Here is a 21,575-nt window from a genome sequence, read left to right on the forward strand (position 1 = left end):
ATTCACTTCTTTCTCTCGTTTTTCCTTTCCTCTACTCTCTCTCTTTTCATTCACTTCTTTCTCTCGTTTTTCCTTTCCTCTGCTCTCTCTCTTTTTCATTCACTTTTTTTCTTTTTATCTTTGTGTTCCTCAGTTGTTCTGCCATTTCTCTCTATTATTGTTTGTTTCTCTCATTGTGTATTTCCATTATTTTCTTCTCTGTGTTTTTTATTCTCTTTCTTTCAAGTCCTTCTGTTTCTGTTTTTTCTTTGTTTGTTGTTTTTTTGTATTTCTCTCTCTGTTTTATTTCAAACCATTTTTTAAACCATTTTTATTTAGCTTTCTGGTCTTTTCTCTCTGCTCCCTCTTGATCTCTTGCATTCCTTTTTTTTTACTTCCGTTTATCTGCCTTCTCGCTTTCTACTTTTGTTTTTTCTATGCTTTTCTGACTTAATTCCCTCTTCGCAAACAGTGACTCAGCTGTTCATATTGGCTTTGAGCTGGCGATGAGTTGATGTGAGGGGCATTGAAGTGATGAGTCATGGTGCAGTGGATACACATTATTTAGACGTGGTGACTCAGCGAAGTCAAACGGAGACTGTCATCTCATAGACCACCATCTGTCTGCTTTCATACACACCCTCTCAGCACAGTGGCCAAATGTAAATCCACTAGTTGTGTGAAGACGATAAAACACTCATCCGCGCGCGCGCGCGCGCAAGTGTGTGTGTGTGTGTGTGTGTGTGTGTGTGTGTGTGTGTGTGTGTGTGTGTGTGTGTGTGTGTGTGTGTGTGTGTGTGTGTGTGTGTGTGTGTGTGTGTGTGTGTGTGTGTGAGGATGCTAACACAGTCATCGGACACACAGGGTTGGGATGGCAGGCTTGAAGACTGGGAGAAGATGATGCACACATGCACACAAAATGTCCACCAACAGATTTTTCAGTCTTGCTTTCTCCCTCTTATTACTTTTCTCAGTTTCCATGACTCTTTCTCTCTTTCTCCATTTCATTCCATTTCCATTCCTATTGAAGTTTTAAAAAAGTAAAAAGTGGCTTTCTCCCTCTCCCTCCATCTCTCTCTTCTCTCTCTCTCTCTTTCTTCATCTCTCTCTATCTCTCTTCTTCTCCTGACCTGTCTTTGTTGTTCTCTCTCTTTCTCTCTCTCTCCCTCCCTCATCTCCTCTCTGTCTGTCATTCTCTCTCTTCCTCCCTCATCTCCTCTCTGTTTCTGTCTCTCTTGCTCTACTTCCTTTTTCCATCTTCTCTCTCTCTCCCTCCATCTCTCTCTCTCTCTACTTCCCTCTGCCATCTCCTCTCTCTCTCCCTTCCTCCCTCTCTTTCTCCCTCATTCCCCCTCTCTCTCCCCATCTCTCTTTCTATCCCTCTCCCCCTCTCTTCTCTCCTCTCCTCTCCTCAGTGGTGTGTCCAAGGCTCGTCCAATGGGTTTCTTTGGGCCTGGTAAGGGTCCGCTCCACCTGGGCAGGGTTCGCTGCACGGGCAAAGAGGCGTCCCTGGGCGAGTGCCCGGCCAAGGCTCGGAGCAGCAGGTCGTGCCAGCACGGCGAGGACGCCGGCGTGGTGTGTGAATACGTGGCCGAGCCGCCCGCCGACGTGGCTGTGGTGGGGACACACACCTGCGGACTCCGCTCCAACGCCGAGAGGAGGAGCAAGAGGATCATCGGCGGCTACAAGTCACTCAGGTAACAACAGACGCATGCAAACGCACACACGCACACACACACACACACACAGAAAACATGCTGATTCACACCTATGCACACACAGACACATGAACTAGAACTGGTCTGCTGCATGGGAGCCTCGTGCTGACCCCCCATGTGTCCACTCTGCATCTCGCCCACAGCATTACACTAAATGAGCTGGAATGATTCTTCATCACATTTTAAATGAGCTTAAAACATTTTGCCAGGTTGTTTGGTGTAAATTAGCAATAGTTCAGCAGTGTTTAGTGGGCTTTGCTTGTTGCTTTGCACACTGCCCCATCAAGGAAATGAGTGCCCACCATGTAAAAGAGTCTCCAGCTAAATTATGTGTGTTACACTTGAGTTTTTTTTTAGTTAACTTTGTAAGCACACGCGACCATGTCCTTGAAAGAGTCGTCCTCGTTCAGCATCGACCCATTTCTTGAGTCACAGTCTCATCTCAGCCTGCCATGCCATTTCCACTCCTCCCGCAGTGGCCTTGCTTTAAAGGAGCCATTTTTTTTTTTTTTTTAAACCTAGTGGCCGTGTCACGCCAAAAAATGTCCCCCCTCCCATCGGTCCCCTGAGATGCTGGCTTCTGGGCTGTAAAACCTGAGGGGTGTTTAATATGTGTGTGTGTGTGTCCGCAGGGGAGACTGGCCTTGGCAGGCATCTATCTGGCTGCGCTCCCAGTCTCGGGGGAGCCATCCTCTGTGTGGAGCCACCCTCATCAACTCCTGCTGGGTACTCACTGCCGCGCACTGCTTCAGGAAGTGAGTAGCGACACCTGCTGGTGGCAAAGGGGAACTACGGGGATGGAGGGGAGTGGATTTTCTGGGGATTCTGTTTTTTTTTTTTTTAATTTAAAAGCTGTTATAAGCCATGCATTTCATGAAGTGACTGAAGTTTATTTATTAAGTCAACCTTTCATATTAGTTCAACATATATTTTGTATTTTGGTTGTTAAACAGTATAAAGCAATTAGTGATACTGTATTTTCATAATGAGTATGTAACTATGACATGAGCAGTGGTGTACATATTAACATTTGGGGTTGATCACAGTATACCCACTACAGCTAACTAGACCACACCACTGGACATGAGTAGTCACATAAACTATCTGTATAACTGATCGTAGTGAAGATAACGTAACTGATCGTAGTGAAGATAACGTAGATAACAGACTGGACAGGTGATATTATTAAGGCCATATTTGTCCCTGTCGCCGCGTTCAGATTTGGCACTGACCCTTCGCGTTACCTGGTTCGCCTGGGCGACCACCACACCACCGAGCAGGACGACTTTGAGCGCACACTCTCGCCCGAGCACGTCATCGTGCACAGGAAGTACTCGCCACAGAGCTGGGAGCACGACATCGCCCTGATCAGACTGCGCGGGTCGGAGGGCAAATGTGTGGCCTTTAACCCCCATACCAATGCAGTCTGCCTGCCCGCTCAGGGTAGCAAGTGGGGCAAGAGACCTGCCTCCTGTGTCATCACTGGCTGGGGTGTCTCAGGTAAAGGATGTCAATACTGCTATTACTACTACTACTACTATTACTACTACTACTACTACAACTGCTATTACTACTACAACTATTACTACTACTATTACTACTATTACTACTACTACTACTACTACTACTACTACTACTATTACTACTATTACTACTACTACTACTACTACAACTACTACTACTACTATTACTACTACTATTACTACTATTAAAACTACTACTACTACTTATTACTACTACAACAACTACTACTACTACTATTACTACTACTAAGTCTATCCCTACTACAACAACTGCTTCTACTACTGTTACTACTATTACTACTACTACTACAACTACTACTACTACTACTAATACTCAGGGTGCGATTTGTGTAAAAACCAGAGGGGGGGATGATTTTGAAAAAGTTTGTGTTTTCACCACCAAAAAAAAAAAATAAAAAATAAAAATAATGAACGAACGAACGATTCATAGCCTAGTAATGTCATGGCTAATAAGATATTCATTTTGCCACCTTTGTAACATTTTAGTTTTAGTGTACCGTGGTGTATGACTTTAAACAGTGAGTGTGCTTGGTATGATGATCAGCTCCTCTAATGCAGGGTAGGACTACGTTTTGACAAGCATACAAATTCACCTTGTTCTTGCCCCATCTGAAATGACTCCTCTACTTTTGCTGCCTCCATCCTTTCTGTATTTGTTGTGTAAAAAAACTTTGTAGGCCTATATGATGGCCCTGAAGTCTTAAGTTAGTGAATTGGCCAAATAGCCTACACATTGCGCTACACGCTGCGTAGGCTACGTGCATTCTCTCTCCTGCTGATTTGTGTTCAGTAGCCAAGTGCGTAATATTGCAAAAGTTGAAAAAATAAATGTGTTTATTAGCCTACAGAAAAATAAATAGCCTACTATCATACCGTCAGTTAATCGGCTACAGTGCAGTGAAGAGTTTGGAGAGTAAAGTTATAGGGCAACTTGAAGTTTTATGAAAATAATTTACGAACCAGAACATAAAGACCATGGAGCTTCTATTTCTTGCAGCTGTTAAAACACCCGCTAGATAGTTTAAATACCCACCAACATTCGTTTTTGCAGTATCCTACAGATTATTTCTGAAAGTTATTTGTCTACTAGGCCTAGCCTACTGGCTGATTTATCAAACGAGTGCTTTCTCGTTCGTCCTCCGCAAACTACAGGTGTTGCGGTAGAGAGCCATTGAATAAGCGATGCCAAGCAATTTCTGTAACACTTTTTGTGACATTCAGCAAAACATTACATTTAATGTAAGTTCCTTTGGACAATAGGCCTACGTTCTACTCTACGTGCAGTTGTCCTCCATCTCAGTTGCATCAGTTTTCTACATTTTGAAGGTTCTAAAATATGACGATATGCTTCACTATACCTTCTCGTTTTCTTTAATTTGTCCAGCTAACTTTTCCATTGAAACTAGCCATTTATGATGGATTACACACTCGACATTCTGAAATGTCCTGCACGATCAAGGCCAAATTAAGTTATCACGCAGCCACTCTGTCAGCAGCATGAGTGCTGACGGTGACGGTGCGTTTCTGATGTCAGATTATTATGTAGGCTAGCCTACTAGACTGTTCCCACCCTCCACTCGACTGTTCTCACGTTGCAGCGCTTTACTTATATGAAGTAGCATTAATCAATATGAGGGGCAGAGGGGGATAAATGTTTTCCCCACCGGAGATAAAAATAATTTAGCAGAGGTAGGGATAGGAAAACCAGAGGGGGGGAAATCCTCACCATCCCCCCCTACAAATCGCACCCTGGCTATTACTACTACTACTACAACAACTACTACTACTACTGTTACTACTATTACTACTACTACAACTACTAATACTACTACTAATAATAATGATATTGATCATTGATTATCTTCTCTTCCCCTTTTCTCCCTTTAATTCCATGTTCCTCTTCTCTCCTCTCCTCTCCTCCTACTGCTCCCTCTCTCCTTTGTCCTTCCTCTCATCTCCTCTCCTCTCGCCCCTCCTCCCCTCCTCTCTTCCTCCTCTCCTCTCCCCACGTATACTCTCCTATCTCCTTTCTCTCCCCTTGCCTCTTGTCCTCCCCCTCTATCTCTCCTCTCCTCCCCTCTCATTTCCTCTCCTTCTCTCTTCCTCTCCTCTCCTCTCCTCCCCCTCCTCTCCTCTCATTTCCTCTCCTCTCCTCCCCCTCCTCTCCTCTCATTTCTTCTCCTCTCCTCCCCCTCCTCTCCTCTCATCTCCTCTCCTCTCATCTCCTCCTCTCCTCCCCTCTCATTTCCTCTCCTTCTCTCCTCTCTTCCTCTCCTCTCCTCTCCTCTCCCATGTCCTCCTCTCCCTCCTCTCCACTCCCATGTCCTCCTCTCCCTCCTCTCCTCTCCTCCTCTCCCCTCCTCCCCCTCCTCTCCTCTCCCATGTCCTCCTCTCATTCCCTCTCTCCTGCTCCTGCTCAGACTCTGAGGAGCCCGGCTCCCTGCAGCAGGCCTGGGTCCCGCTGCTCCCCGGCTGGCAGTGCAAGAAGCGCTACGGCGATCGCTACACCAGCCACAGCATGCTCTGTGCCGGCACCCTCTCCGACCGCCACCGCGCCGACAGTTGCCAGGGCGACAGCGGCGGCCCGCTGGTGTGCCAGACCGACGGCGACCGCTGGGTCCTCACCGGGGTCATCTCCTGGGGTCATGGCTGCGGCGACCCCTCCTCGCCCGGCGTCTACGCACGGGTCAGCCGCTTCCTGCCGTGGATCGAGGAGGTCACCCACAGCACGGCGCCGCTTCAGGTCTGAGGTCCTGACCCACGCCATTGGCTCCCCTGGCCGGCCATCGCGTGACTATCCGGTGACGGGTGTTGATTAAGAGACAGTGAGCCTGCTTTTACGACGAAAAACAACGAAAATGCTTTACGACAAAACACCATAACACTCTGGGACCGTCTGGTTGAACTTCACTCTACTCTACTCTACTCCTCTCTTGCTCAGAAGTTATCAAAAGCTGGCTCTTGCATCATAAGCCAGCACCTTGATTATGTAAAAAAAAAAAATTAAGGGCAACAAAAATCTTTCAGGCAGTCTTTCAAGATGTTTTTTTTTCTCCAGTCCAGCCCAGTCTTGAGCTATTGCGTGTCTTTTGGTCTATTGTACATTATAATGTCTTAGTTACTGTCAGGAGCTCCACAGTGCATGTTAACTATGTATGGTATCTTAATAAGCCATCTGTGTACTGCTGTCTGAGCCTTTAGCATGGTAGCCAATGGCAGTGTGGATTCCTCAAGAAACTAGCAGGTGAATGAATTGGGCCGATGCATTTTGTTACATACACTGTACGTGTTCTCATTCATGCTGAAAATGCAGTAATGTTATTTTAACCATACACGTGGGCTCATATTTTCTGGACAACACTCAGCGATTCCAGAGTCTTTGCCTCCAGAACAACGGAAGGCCTACTACACAATGTTCGTCACACAAGATCTGTTCATTCTAGTGTTCTCTTTGGATAGCCATTGCAGGTTGGTCATAGCCAGTGCAGGTTGATCCTCGGAGTTCAAGACGTGTTTTGTTGCGATATTAACAACTCAATGTTCGATCCCCAGTTATGTTCTGGGAGTATCAAAAGAGTACCTTTGGTCATGTTCGGGCCTACTGGGCTTGTTTAGGAAGTTACTACAGTAGCATCATTTCAGCTGCGCACGCAGGGTTGACGAGAGGAAAGGTTGTCAACGGATTTAGGTGCGTGTCGACGCTATTCTTATAGACTTGCACTGTTCTTTTTTTTTTTTTTTGTAGTGTTGTGGTCTAGACAGCGTGATCCAAGTAAAGTCTGTGAACAGATTTCTGGTGCATAGCTATTTATTTCCGTTACAGACTAGGACGCTTGTAATAATATCGTGTTTTTGTTGGCACGAATCATCACACTAGGTGTGTTGCTATTTTTGTTATAGCTTTCTCTAGTGCCATGATAGATGATGCAAATGTTTGCTCTGTCATCTAAGTTGTCGATATTGGCTATTTGTCATTTTGGGACGGCCCATCTCATAGACTGTGAAGTTGAAATGGAGTCAAGAACGATGGAAGGATGACTGTGTTTGTTTTTTTAAGATGTGTAATAATTTTGAAGTGTTCCGTTTGCTTTGTAGGTAGGCTACTGCGTGTACGTGAATGTCCCATTAGGTGGCGACATTGTGTTATTGACCGGGGCATAGCTAAAAACCTTTGGTGTGAAAAAATGTTGAATTGATTACCTTTGTCTTACAGGAGAAGTGACATGTACAGAATTATGCCATCCAAGACACTGGCCTTTGAGGGAAGGTTGAGTATTTGTAAAGTTGGCAGTCTATTGTCATGGATCACTGGCTAGCCTAGTTCGAACTGTTTTTGCCATCCATTGAATACGTTTATTTGTCCCATTGCAAATTATCCATGAAAGACTTGTTTAGGCTATTCCAGTGAAATGTCTATGTAAATATTTCCATTGTAAGTGCATCTGGTGCAGTGATGTATTCATTGTGTGACCGCAAGACTTAGCCTATTTTGTATTTTTAGGCCTATTTGTATTCGTTTCAAATGTCTTTTACGAGGTCTCTCAGCGCATAAGTCATAGGCCCATGGCAATGCGAAAGTTATAGGCCTATGATTCCAAGCGATCTGAGTTGCCAGTTTCCTCAAATGCATTCCATTCCACGCTGCCCCACCCCTCTTCCTTAATGGTGCCTGCATCGTGTGAACCGTCTTGTTATCACTGGACTGGATCTAAAGAGCCCTTCTGGGCCAAGCCGTCACCCGAGTTCTTCATTTCGTTAAAAGGTTGAACTGAGGAATGGAATGAATGAACCGAGGAGGACGCTTATGGATGGATGACGGAGGAAATAATTGCATGTCATGCATTAATTTGTCTGGTCGTTTGTGGTGTTTGATGTTTCATGCCATAATTCTGACAGGATCTGATAATGAAACGGTAAAATAAAATGCTATCAGTATTTCCATGTGAGATAAGTGCCAAAATAAATTAATTCTCGTGACGCATGTTGCTTTGTCTTTGTGTTCCATTAAAGTGCAGTTTACTTTGTTTCATAATAATAATACATTTGGGCATCTAGCAGATTATAACACCCGAGCACGGTCCTGTGTGCTCGAGGTGTGCGATACACCTGCAACTGAAGGATTGTTTCATAACGGGAGATGGCGATATTGTTGCAAGATGGGGATTCCAATCTGCTCGCGCAATATATTTCCTTCGCTGAAACAAATGATTCGTGATTTTCCTAAACAATATACCGGTATTACCTATAACCTATAAGGAAGCCCTTTTCCTTGATCAGGAGCAAGATTAGTTCATTCAGAATAATAGGCCTAGCCTAGCCTATGTCTTAATTTAGGGGGAACCTATAATTTCCAGTGTCTTGGATGCCGGCAGGTGTAACTAACATTGCATGCAATCTATCAAACTATGTCAGTAAGGGTCACCTTTACACTACATGTGTATGTGTGCTCCCGACCCACCAACCTAAAACAGCTGAGACGGTGAGAAGGTAAACAAAAAAGAGGCGGACTTCGAGCTGGGGCGGCGTTTGAGGGTCCCTCCCATACTTCGGGCGTACTTGGTAGGCGCCTATCAGCGGCGCCTGACCATCGGAGAATGAAGATGGCGGAAAAGCACAGGATGCTTTCGAGCAGCATCTCAAAGTTGTAGTTATAAATTGCGTCATCTTATCTCTGCTCATGTGGCGTGGACGTTCTGGTGAACTGTTTAGCAACAAGGAAGCGGTGAGTAGATGCGTTGATTTGTGCCGCGGCAGTGGCAGCGATATTCGTTGTGTTTGAAAGGTAGCCTGTAGCCAGCCCAACTGGCATGACTTCACTTGCTATGTGGCATGCGAGCGAGCAGATGAGGCGAACGGAGATAGGTGAAATGAATTCGGTTACATTATAACGTTAGTGTACATAGGTTATAGACTAACTGAATTTGCATTGAGCAGTGTTTTGGTGTTGGAATAGGCCATCTACTTGGTTGTGACGTCTGTTTGGACACACTGTTGTCTGTTGCTTTAGAAAGTTTGCTGTTTGTCCGTCTGCAATGTGCTCGTATCTCCTAAGACGCTTTCAATAAAAAAAAACATCCCCAAGAAGGAATAGTTGGAAATATAGCAACTGCTGAAGTCATTCTCTGTTTCATTTTGCTATAGGCTACTGCCTGTAGATTACTGACGTTCACAATTTTGTGAATGTGACTTGACGACCTTCCATTGCTCAAGGTTTTGACACTCAGGGGTGCGATTAATTATAGGCCTGTCACAGCCGGTTCACCGAAAGTCTTTGTTTTGTGATTAAACATTCATTGACTGTCAAGTCGTGGACTAAAGAAAAAGGAGTCCGGTAAGTGCATCTTGATGCCCATAAAAGGTGTAATTAAAATAATGCTTTTTAAAAAAGGTGTAGGTCTGTGAAGGCAAAGTAACGAGTGCTACAGTGTGGAATTAATTCTAAATGTTCCTGGTAATTTGGCCTATGGCCTCCTTACTGTCATAGTGAGCCGCTCTTTTCTTCGAGGGACCAACACACACGCACGCACGCACGCACATGCAGCGTGATGTAAACAAGTTGTACTGTTGTATTGAGATGTCAAGGAACATACTCTTCTTTTACTGCTTAAATGGTTGTCCGATGGCTTTTGACCGGGCGTCATGGATGACTGGCCACTTGACAAAGAAAGGTAATATTCACCAAGAGCATCTCAAGGCCGAGCCGCTCAGTAGGAAGGGTGTTAACAAGAGCTGCACTGTTGCGCATCGGCAGAGTCTCTCTCTCCCCCTCCCTCCCTCTCTCTCTCGTTCCCTTGTGGCCCCTTGCTTTTTGAGGTGCTACTACTGCGCCCAAGATGCACTTAAGAGCACCGTTTGTCACTTTATCAGTGAACAGGAAAATAAGAGTGCCAGTCGAAATTTCCGTGTGTTGTGTGAAACGTTGGCAGTGGCCGATGATACATTTTTGCATTGTTTAGAAAGTAAATATGCACGTACTTTACCGTCAATAAGTAATTTATTTGTGAAATGAACACAGTCGGTGTTGATTTTTCGATTTGTATCGGCTGTCTGGTGATGAATCAGAGTGATGAGGTGGCCGAGATTGAATTCCTGCCTCAGGTCCGTCGCGCGCTGTCTGTCAAAACAAGACGGTAAATCACTGGCCCGTCCTCTCTTCATCTCTCTGCCCAGACGCCTCCTCTTCATCCGTCACTACCGCAAAAATGCGAATTGTCACAGGTGTTTTAATTAAGCTAAATGTGTAAAAGGAACGGGTGAGTGAGTCCTGAAACTTGATTTCCTCCCCTCTAATTTGTCACGATGTCAAATCTGGGGGAAAGGTTGGTTGGTTGAAAGGAAGAGGTTGAGGCTTTTTTGTTTGTAACTGTCATCTCCGCTTTGTGTCGCAGTGGCTGTCAGCCCGCAAATGGAGCGTGAGAGGTTACACGGGGAGCGCATGGATTGCCGCTTTTGCAGGGCATCAGTTAGGGATGGTGGCAACAAGGCTGCGGCTACAGAGCTCGGGGGTTTGAGGGGGATGGGAAGGGAGTCAGTGAAGTGTGTGTATGGGGGCTTGGCACCGTGGGGAGCAACACAACTGTCTGGTCAGAGATCAAATTGTGGAGCTGCCAGGAAGCTCACATCCATTATTCATCTGTTTTTTTTTTCACTTGTGTTGGAAAGTGTGTGTGTGTAAGCTTGTGCCTATCGTTCCTCTCTTCCACAGGGCTTTGATGACAAGTGCCCGTGTAGATGTACAGTATGTGTATATGTGTGTGTGTCCCTCATTCTATAGTGCGGAGGCAGCAAGTCTTATGTCTATCTGCTGATGCCATGGCGCTGTATCAGAGACTGTGGGATCTCCATATCCGTACCCTACTCTGCTGTAACAGACATGAGCGGGCCTGGCCTAAGAACGAGGTGTGGGTATGCGTTGAGGTCGGTGCTGAGTGCAATCTTTTCACACCTTGATGCAGCGAGCCTTCAGCCAGATTTTTCATACGGAGTGGTTTTGGATAGGCCCTTTGATTTTACTCACTGCGGCACACATTAATCCATTTGATTTATCATTTCTATTTATTTATTTGTGGTCGAACACCTTCACCTTAGAGAGAGGGAGAGGGAGAGAGAAATGGCTAGGGCTTTTATCCCCTGTCACTCTGGACGGCTATCAGATCGATTGCTCATTCGAGCCAGCTAGATGAGCCGAGAGACAGTTGCACTGAGGACTGACTGAGGACTGACTGACTGACTGACTGAGATGAGGAGTGGGAGTGAGTGAGTGAGGAGTGAGTGAGTGGGAGTGAGGAGCAGGAGTGAGTGAGTGAGGAGGAGTGAGAGGGAGGAGGGAGGAGGGGGGAGGGGGGAGGGAGGGAGGGAGGGAGGAGGGAGAGAGAGACGGGGGAGAGAGAGAGAGAGAGAGAGAGGGAGAGAGAGAGGGGGAGAGAGAGAGAGAGAGAGAGAGAAACAGAGAGAGAGAGAGAGAGAACAAGAGAGAGAGAGAGAGAGAGAGAGAGAGAGAGAGAGAGAGAGAGAGAGAGAGAGAGAGAGAGAGAGAGAGAGAGAGAGAGAGAGAGAGAGAGAGAGAGAGAGAGAGAGAGAGAGAGAGAGAGAGAGAGAGAGAGAGAGTGAGTGAGTGAGTGAGTGAGTGAGTGAGTGAGTGAGTGAGTGAGTGAGTGAGTGAGTGAGTGAGTGAGTGAGTGAGTGAGTGAGTGAGTGAGTGAGTGAGTGAGTGAGTGAGTGAGTGAGTGAGTGAGTGAGTGAGTGAGTGAGTGAGTGAGTGAGTGAGTGAGTGAGTGAGTGAGTGAGTGAGTGAGTGAGTGAGTGAGTGAGTGAGTGAGTGAGTGAGTGAGTGAGTGAGTGAGTGAGTGAGTGAGTGAGTGAGTGAGTGAGTGAGTGAGTGAGTGAGTGAGTGAGTGGGTGAGTGAGTGAGTGAGTGAGTGAGTGAGTGAGTGAGTGAGTGAGTGAGTGAGTGAGTGAGTGAGTGAGTGAGTGAGTGAGTGAGTGAGTGAGTGAGTGGGTGAGTGAGTGAGTGAGTGAGTGAGTGAGTGAGTGAGTGAGTGAGTGAGTGAGTGAGTGAGTGAGTGAGTGAGTGAGTGAGTGAGTGAGTGAGTGAGTGAGTGAGTGAGTGAGTGAGTGAGTGAGTGAGTGAGTGAGTGAGTGAGTGAGTGAGTGGTGGTGAGTGAGTGGTGGTGAGTGAGTGGTGGTGAGTGAGTGAGTGAGTGAGTGAGTGAGTGAGTGAGTGAGTGAGTGAGTGAGTGAGTGAGTGAGTGAGTGAGTGAGTGAGTGAGTGAGTGAGTGAGTGAGTGAGTGGGTGAGTGAGTGAGTGAGTGAGTGAGTGAGTGAGTGAGTGAGTGAGTGAGTGAGTGAGTGAGTGAGTGAGTGAGTGAGTGAGTGAGTGAGTGGGTGAGTGAGTGAGTGAGTGAGTGAGTGAGTGAGTGAGTGAGTGAGTGAGTGAGTGAGTGAGTGAGTGAGTGAGTGAGTGAGTGAGTGAGTGGGTGAGTGAGTGAGTGAGTGAGTGAGTGAGTGAGTGGGTGAGTGAGTGAGTGAGTGAGTGAGTGAGTGAGTGAGTGAGTGAGTGAGTGAGTGAGTGAGTGAGTGAGTGAGTGAGTGAGTGAGTGAGTGAGTGAGTGGTGGTGAGTGAGTGAGTGAGGTGGTATACACTTGCATAACATAAACACACTGATGTTTTGTAGGCCTATCTGTTGAGTTATTATTTATTTCAGTCCTTTGTTGGATCTGAGTCTGAGATGATCTGGCACTCAAAATGCTCTTATACCGGTAATCCTTCCTTGAATTGGTTTGAATAGAGATTTAGAGAGAGAGAGAGATGGAGAGAGAAAGAAAGAGAGAAAGAGAAAGACACAAAGAGATCGAAGGAGCAACACCTCAAATTTACTGATGCCAGATTTGCTTTCTGGGGATTCGTGTTGTAAGACTCATGGTTTGCCAAACAAACACACCAGACAACTTAACCCTGGAACCACTCAATGCCCTTGAATGAAAGTGCAAACTCCCTTTGAAGAGGCCACTTCAGTCTTACTCAAGTGGACTCAATGCACTGAGCCATCTCGTGCTCTTTCTCTCTTGCACTCTCTCTCCCTCTCTCTCTTTCCCTCTATCTCTCCCTCACTTGCTCTCTCTCTTCACCTCTATCTCTCCCTCCCTCACTCCTGTTCTCTCTCTTTACCTCCTCTTTATCTCTCTCTCTCTCTTCCCTCTTCCTATCTCTCTCCTTCTGAAGCATACCTCTCTGAATCCCACTCTCCCAGTTCCGCTTTTGTTGTTTATCTCCATCTGTCCATCTGTAGATGAATGTGTCCATCAAGATGGCTGACCCAGCGTCCTGCCGAGCTGGGGAGACTGTCGTTAGGGAGAGTTGCTGTTGCAGGGAGGCGTGTGATGAGAAGGGGTAGGTGACTTTGAGATGCGCTCGATGGACACTCGGAGGAATCTTGAGTGATGTGGCCTTATTTAGCTTGTAGGCAGGATGTCAAAGGTGCAGGAAATAGTTTTGGTGACAAATAAGAATCTTCTGCGGGAAAAAAAACAAATTCTGATGGAACAGTGAGAAGGTGATATTAGTATTTTGAAAAAGTAATGTGAAACATTATTTTTCAATCTTTACAGGTCTAGAAGCATTTTTATATTTTGACTGTTGCGCTTCCTCCTCCTTTAAGATGATTCACAATATATTTTGCAATGTATCACAATATCTGAATGCCATATAGGGATCAAATTAGTCAGATGACCTTTGAATAGGATCTACATCATGCATACAGCATGCAACAGGAACAACTTCTGTATCAAATCTGATTTGATACAGAAGTTGTTGCTGCACCGTCTCAGATTAGGTTCAAACCTTTTCTATATTCCCAAAGCCAAGGCCTGTTAAAATATGTATGTTCAAATCCTATGTCTTCATATATTTTAGCCCTCGGAATTACTTCGAAACTCTTGTACTTGTAGATAAAATACTGTGGGCCAGATTAACTTTTGCACGCTTTTGCACCCACTTCAGGCGTATTTGTTTCGCAAAGTGCATGTAAAAACATGGGGAGGTATGTACAAACAGGCCGCACTGAGGTAAAAGCGCAGACTGCCTGTCGCCGGAGCTGAGAATAGCAAGTTGCGCTTTTCAGTGTCATGCATATGCATTCATAGGAGGTTCAGGGGAAAGTGGGTGTTTCGAGTAAAAAGATGGGAGGAGAAGTGTAAAATGTGCCTAATTAGGTGTTCCCCTGTATGTACGAAAACCTGTGAAAGCGCACGTCTGTTTGGCGGTGAAATATTTCTGCCTTGTAAAAGCAGATGTTAATCCAAATTGCGGTAAATGTGTCAATAAGAGGAACTTTTAAAGACAACAGAATCGCTATTCAGAGCACCAGTTTTGCGTCTTTGTACTATATCAAAAGCAATTTTAACTTTCGTTGGCCTTTCGAATGTCTTACTTTCACTTTCACGTCATCCACTTAAACTGTCCTACTTGCTAGATTTGACCAATCTTCCATAGCCTACGTGCACAAGTAGTTTGAGTAGAAATACTGCTCTTCATTATCTCCCTGCTTGTTGACATCTTATCATGTATTGTATTATTCCATGATCGTTAAACGTTTGATTCCTTTTAATGTTGTCATCAGTTAACTTCATTCAACTGCAGTTTGTGATTAAAGTATGCCGTTCAGTTGTGAACGTTCGCAAATAGCAGCTGGGAGGCGGCGAAATGCGCTGATTACCCGATGAACTGCAGGTTTTGATAAATATTACGTAAACTGAAGAATCGCAGCGTGTGCTTTCTGCGCGTTGGCCATGGCTCTGATAAGTAAAGTATAAAGTATAAGTATACTGTATATACTCTTTTGTATATATACTTATATATACTCTTATATGTTTATATAAGTATATATACTCTTTTGATCCCGTGAGGGAAATATTCGCATTTATCCCAATCCATGAATTAGTGAAACACACACAGCACACAGTGAACACACAGTGAGGTGAAGCACACACTAATCCCGACGCAGTGAGCAGCGGCGCTCGGGGAGCATTAAGGGGTTAGGTGCCTTGATCAAGGGCACTTCAGCCGTTCCTTGAACAAAACTCTTTTGCAGCCTTATTTTGGAATTTAAACATTATGTAGACAAACTTTGAGCAATACCTGAGATGGTTCAGCAACTATTTCCCTGGATTGTGTCTGATTTGACCTGGAATGACCAATATTGTTCATAGATGTTGCAGCACAGAGTTAGAAGTTTCCCGAATAGACTGGAGAAATACATACTGTGTCATTGCAAGCCAAATAGACACTGACAATTGAATAGGCCTATCTAAATGAACTGGGTGTAGAATAAATTTGACTGGTGTTTTAGTACAACCAGAGGCCTAATTAATTAGGCAAAAATCAGAATGTGCGGTAATAAAAGCAACACCAACTCATCTAGTTCCCTTTTAAGTAGAGCAGTGGATTTTATGTTCAAGTTCTTTAGCATCCTTACTCTGGGGAACACTTTAGTCGTCTCAGCTCTTCCACAGGGAACTGTTCTGTCTCGTATCAGCTTCTGTCAGCGCAGCAGTTCTCTCTGTGTGTGTGTGTGTGTGTGTGTGTGTGTGTGTGTGTGTGTGTGTGTGTGTGTGTGTGTGTGTGTGTGTGTGTGTGTGTGTGTGTGTGTGTGTGTGTGTGTGTGTGTGTGTGTTTTCATGCCTTTTAGATATACAGTAAGATTGTGTAGAGATGCAGACAGAGCCGCAACACAAGGCCAGGAAAATCTGACAAGATGGGAGAGCTTTTTATCATGTTCCAAGCTGTGTCAGAAGTACTAATTTCTGTCATCTCTTTCTTTCTGTCTTTCTTTTTTCTTTCTTTCTTTTTGTCTTTCTTTCCATACCATCCAATTTCCAGAAACTCTCGTCTTTTGAACTCCTTTCTCTTTTGAACATCTTTGATACTGCTCCTGAATCTCTTTCAGTTCAACACAGACACACAGACACACAGACACACAGACACACAGACACACAGACACACAGACACACAGACACACAGACACACAGACACACAGACACACAGACACACCCCTCTCTTGCTCCCTGGGCCCCTGGGAAGTCCACAGTTGCTTTTCATTTACACTAATGCACTCTTTTAATTAGAGCTGTGTAAACAACACGCGTTGGCCTCGCCTCCTCCACCACTGAACGACAGCTGTACGCTCCATGACCCCCGAGTCCATTAAACCCTTAACACACACACACACACACACACACACACACACACACTCACACACACACACACACACTCACACACACACTCTCACACACACTCTCTCACACACACTCTCACACTCACACACACACACACACACACACACACACACACACACACACACACACACACACACACGCACACACATACACACACACTCACAGACACACTCACACACACACACTCATACTCACACTCACACACACACATGCCCACACTCACACACACTCCCTAAAGCAAAGCGTAATGTAAACAGTTAGTCCCCATGTTGAAGCTTTCACTTGCATCAGCATTAGCGTGGCACGTGTTAATCCCATCAACTCGTGTTAAATGGATAGCGCAGCACAGCATATGGTAGTGGTGTCATATGTAACGTTAGCCTGCATCTTAATTTCCGGATGACCGACACTTAATCCCTTAATTCACATAGCTGCTAAACCATGTTGGCAATTAATCTTACTCTACGATAGGCGCCGGTTCTAGTGGTGGTGATCTGGTGAGAATCTGGGCAGGAGTCGGCAGATCACTGTGGTGCGTTCAAATAAATGGTGAACATGATTTCTTTCTTTCGGAAAAGTTGAACATTGATTTATAAAACATTTCAAATAGTTTTTGTTCTAATTTCTTTAGGCTTTTTATGCCTTTAATCCGATAGGACGGTGAAGAGGCTGACAGGAAGCGAGCGGGAGAGAGAGATGGGATGGGATCGGGAAATGACCCGGGCTGGTCGGACTTGACCTCGGGTCCACGTGCCCTCGGCAGTTGTAGCCAGGTGTGCCACAGCGCCCCCAAACTGTTCGATTTTAAAACGGTAACCCTTAGTCCTCAGGCCTTCTGTGTTCGACCACTCAGACTGTTTGTGTGTGTTGTGTGTGTGTGTGTGTGTGTGTGTGTGTGTGTGTGTGTGTGTGTGTATGTGTGTGTGGTTTGCTGCAAACACAAAAATGTTTGAAAACATTCACAAACATACAGTGGCCTTTGTTTGCTGAATTATTATATACAAACACACCATTGGGACAGCTTGTTATAGGAACAGGGCTTCTGTTGTATACAGTCTGTGTGCATTACCAGCGTGATTAATTATAGATGCAGAAGGTACATTTGCATCCATTTGCATAAATTTGCATACTAACGTCCCAGATGTATTTGGTCATTTTGCACCATGATGGCATGTACAGTTCTAGAAGGACCCAAATCTTACTCAAGAAAAAGAGAGAGAAGGGGAAAGAGTTAATCTGAGGGACGCAGAGACCAGGATGGACCAGGTCCTGGATTAGGAGGAAGTAGTATTAGGTCATCATAAGTTGGGTAGGAAGTGGTCATACGGAGTCCCCTGAGGAGCTCCTGTTCTCCGTAGCAGCCACGACTATCACAGACTGGGCACAGCTAGTGGTAGCTAGTGGCCAGCCGTCAGTGTTGGGAGGGTTACTTTCAAAACGTATTCCGTTACAGAATACAGAATACATGCCCAAAAATGTAATCTGTAATGTATTCCGTTACGTTACTCAATCTGAGTAACATATTCTGAATACTTAGATTACTTCCGCATTGAATTGCATTTTATAAGTGTAGGAATGCGGCCATCAAATCCTGCTTAGGCCTACTAAACAGGCCTATTCTGGTGTGTTCTTCTGTTCCAAATGGCTGAAGTGTTAGGCCCACATAGGAGAATATAAAGTCAACTAAGCTACCTGATACAACTTTAAAATAGCAAGGTGACCACTAAAACTACAGCAGGCAACTAGGCTAATTAAAACAAACAAAATAAATAGGCTACTTTAAGGGCATAGCCAGAAATTATTATTATTATTAAGGTGTGCCTGTGAGATTTTTCGGTGGCATCAACCCAGTACAAGTGAGGGGCGCATATGACAAGTGGAACGCAAATGACCTGTAAATGTAAACATGGGCTACGGTAGCCTATATCCGTGCTCTCAAAATGAACGTGATCGGCGTAATAATGACAATCAAAAACCGCACGTTAAAATATGCTAGGCCTACTCGCAAGAATAATTCTTCAGAGGCTGCACCATATAATTCATTTTAAAACGTAAATGTAGATCTAATTAGAAAAAATAATAATCCATAAAGCTATTTTAAGTTAGAATAAAAAACGTAGAATGCAGTGCCTATTTTAGAGATTGGTTTTATTGTAGGTCTGAACTAGGCTTTTCTTAGGCCTATTGCTTAGCAAACCGTGTAACCGATTGGCCGAAGTAGCCTGAGCTACTAATACTTGGGAAAATATCCTTTGAACAGACATCAGGAACCACGATCAGTGAGGAACAGGAGTTACCTCCACTTACTTTACTCCTAATTTGCTGTGCAAACAGTCATTTCAGGGTCTCCGATGATGCGTCCATAATGCGCTCTGGCTGCGTTTTGAGGCTAGTGCAAGACGGCGGGGCTTGGATTTAAACATGTAAACAATTTCATCATAGATTGCTTTCAGGAGCTTCTGGGAAATGGAGTTGCTTTCATTTATTTAGAGAGTGAACAAACTTAGGAAACAGAGAAGTATCGTCATCTAATCCATTGATTTCAACAATGTAACTGTATTCTAAATACCAACTATTTAACTTGTAACTGTATCGGAATACAGTTACTCATAATTTGTATTCTGAATACGTAACGCCGGTACATGTATTCCGTTACTCCCCAACACTGCTAGCCGTCCTAGAGCCTACTGTTAGACTGTGAGATTACAGTAGAGATAGCCTCCCAGTGGGACTAAGGGAGTCTTTCTGCACTATAGTGAAACTGGTGCTTTCTGGTGCTTTCTGCCTTGTATCTGATGCGTATGCACGTGTGTGTGGGCTAGAGTATTGGTTCCCAAAGACTGGGTCGTGACCCACGGGTGGGTCGCAGGAGATTTTATTTGGGTCGCCAGCACAATTTATGTTGTGTAATAGGCCTAGCTTATACCATTTAACCAGGAAAGCTATCAGTTTTCTATTAGGATATAGTTTGTTTACCACAGTCATAGCCCTAGAATAGCTCTGAAATTGGGGGGCCGAACACGTCGCAGAGGGGACAGCATGCATCTCACTCGCAAAATGAAACATTTCTGTGGGGCGCCTGCTATGGACCTAGCACTTGCTGTGTCAATCCTGTGGATATATGTTTATGTGTAATCTAATGGAATGAATGTGTCTACTCTATGTTTCCGAGGTGTTTTATACTACTCTTACCAGTGAGACCAAAGATAATTTTGCTGGCATGACAATAAAGTATATATTCTAGTGACTCTGTTGATATTGACATTTGACATCAATATGTAGCCCTGGGTGCTGAAGGGAGTTTGGGAATGAGAGGGTGTTTCTGTTTACATGGACGTTGGCACTACTTACTTTTGTCCACCAGTCCAGTAATGCATCGTGAGTATAACCAAAGTCCTTTTAGCCAAGTCCCTCCACTCGGTGGCCATATTGCAACACTTTTTGGGTGATTATCGGGCATCTATTTCAGCAGAAATGCGCGTGCGTAAAGCTTCAGGACACCAACCTTGCTCCAGTGGCGAGATCACAACACATGATTAGCACAATGTCTTCACAACACACCACTTGATTGGCTCAATGTATTCATGTGTCAACGTTTTGCCGCTGAAGGGGATATGTAGACAACTGCCATATTGGCGTTAAAAACTTAACCCCATGCATTTCTATGAAGATTTTTTGAGTGCTGTGTCTCCTCATTAGAAAGTCTCTGGTATAACCCCATGAGCTTTGGATTGAAGACCCTTGATAGTACCTTGACCTTCTATAATAAACTCTATCTATGACAGTGTTCACTCTTATTCTATTGTAATATGTATTTATGTATGTATTATGTCTTGCTGATCATTCTTATGATTAGACAGTGGCAATGGCCTTTTCAGCCGTGACGATACTTAGTCACACTATTAAAACAACTTTGATTGTGAACCTAATTGTGATTTCCCATCTTGGGATGTCTACTAATATATTTGTGGTGGGGTGAGAGAGAGAGAGAGAGAGAGAGAGAGGGAGGGAGGGAGAGGGAGCGATAGATAGAGAGAGTGAAAGAAAGAAAGAGAGAGAAAGGTGGAGAGCGGTGTAGAAAAGCTCCTTTGTTTCGCCTCTCCTTTGAACAAATACAGGATTGGCTCTGTTGCCCTCCCTCCCCTTTTGCAGGCATACGTGTGTGTAATGAGATCCTCCACTTCGCCATTGTGCCCTTGGCTGCATTCACAATGGGATTTTCTGTCACTCTCTCGCTCGCTCACTGGTTCTTACACACACACACACACACACACACACACACACACACACACACACACACCTCTTCACCATTCCCTTTCACTCCATATTCCTCTGTCCCTGCCTGTCTGTCTGTCTCTGTCTCTCTCACGCTCTTGTTCCTGTGGTCTTGTGAGAATCTGGATTCAGCCAGGGGCTTTGTCACCGCCAGATTATGTGCTGAATATTCTCTTTGAATGAGAAACAGGTGGTGTGATAGAAGGTGGAAAGTAGTGGGGTGGGGTGGAGGTAGGGGGGTGATGGTGTGTGTGTGTGTGTGTGTGTGTGTGGGGGGATCGAAGATTTTAAAAGGGGAAAAGAGAACCCTGATCCACTCCGTCAAGTCAAAGGGGGAGACCTTTGAAAAGGGGCTTAAGGAAAAGGCACTTGTATTGTGAAGTGGATGAATGAACAGCTACTAGCCTGCAGACATTGGTGTGTGTTGTGTGTGTGTGTGTGTGTGTGTGTGTGTGTGTGTGTGTGTGTGTGTGTGTGTGTGTGTGTGTGTGTGTGTGTGTGTGTGTGTGTGTGTGTGTGCGTGCGTGCGTTTTCAAGGCTCAGCTAAGGTCATGTGATCTTGCAGAAATTCCCAGGTTCACCAAATCCCTGAAGCACACACACACACACACACACACACACACACACACATTCACATAACTAGCCTCATCACCAGTCATAGTCTATTACCCTCTCTCTCCATCACACACACTCATTCATATACACCCCTTGTACTTCTCCCCCCCCCACACACACACACACACACACTTGGTACCTCCCCCAAGCTTTAAGGCACTACTAGTACTATCCGCGAGCTTTAAGGCACTACCATGTACTCTACCTTGGG

The 21,575-nt window shown here is 45.0% G+C and overlaps 1 protein-coding gene and 1 long non-coding RNA gene across 2 annotated transcripts in view; both read left to right on the forward strand.

The window, feature by feature from the left end:
- Positions 1 to 8,218, forward strand: part of si:ch73-127m5.1 (neurotrypsin) — a 53,682-nt gene extending 45,464 nt beyond the window's left edge. The window contains exons 11-14 of the mRNA XM_048233717.1: positions 1,395 to 1,676; positions 2,330 to 2,452; positions 2,917 to 3,197; positions 5,662 to 8,218. Coding sequence (XP_048089674.1) covers positions 1,395 to 1,676; positions 2,330 to 2,452; positions 2,917 to 3,197; positions 5,662 to 5,990 — 1,015 coding nt within the window. The 3' untranslated portion in view covers positions 5,991 to 8,218. The remainder of the gene's footprint in view (positions 1 to 1,394; positions 1,677 to 2,329; positions 2,453 to 2,916; positions 3,198 to 5,661) is intronic.
- Positions 8,219 to 8,597: 379 nt separating this feature from the next.
- LOC125287440 overlaps positions 8,598 to 21,575 on the forward strand; it is an 88,924-nt gene continuing 75,946 nt past the window's right edge. Inside the window, exon 1 of the long non-coding RNA XR_007192366.1 lies at positions 8,598 to 8,963. This is a non-coding gene — a long non-coding RNA (uncharacterized LOC125287440). The remainder of the gene's footprint in view (positions 8,964 to 21,575) is intronic.

The sequence above is a fragment of the Alosa alosa genome, chromosome 22 (genome assembly GCF_017589495.1).
Source record: "Alosa alosa isolate M-15738 ecotype Scorff River chromosome 22, AALO_Geno_1.1, whole genome shotgun sequence".
Lineage (NCBI taxonomy): Eukaryota > Metazoa > Chordata > Actinopteri > Clupeiformes > Clupeidae > Alosa > Alosa alosa.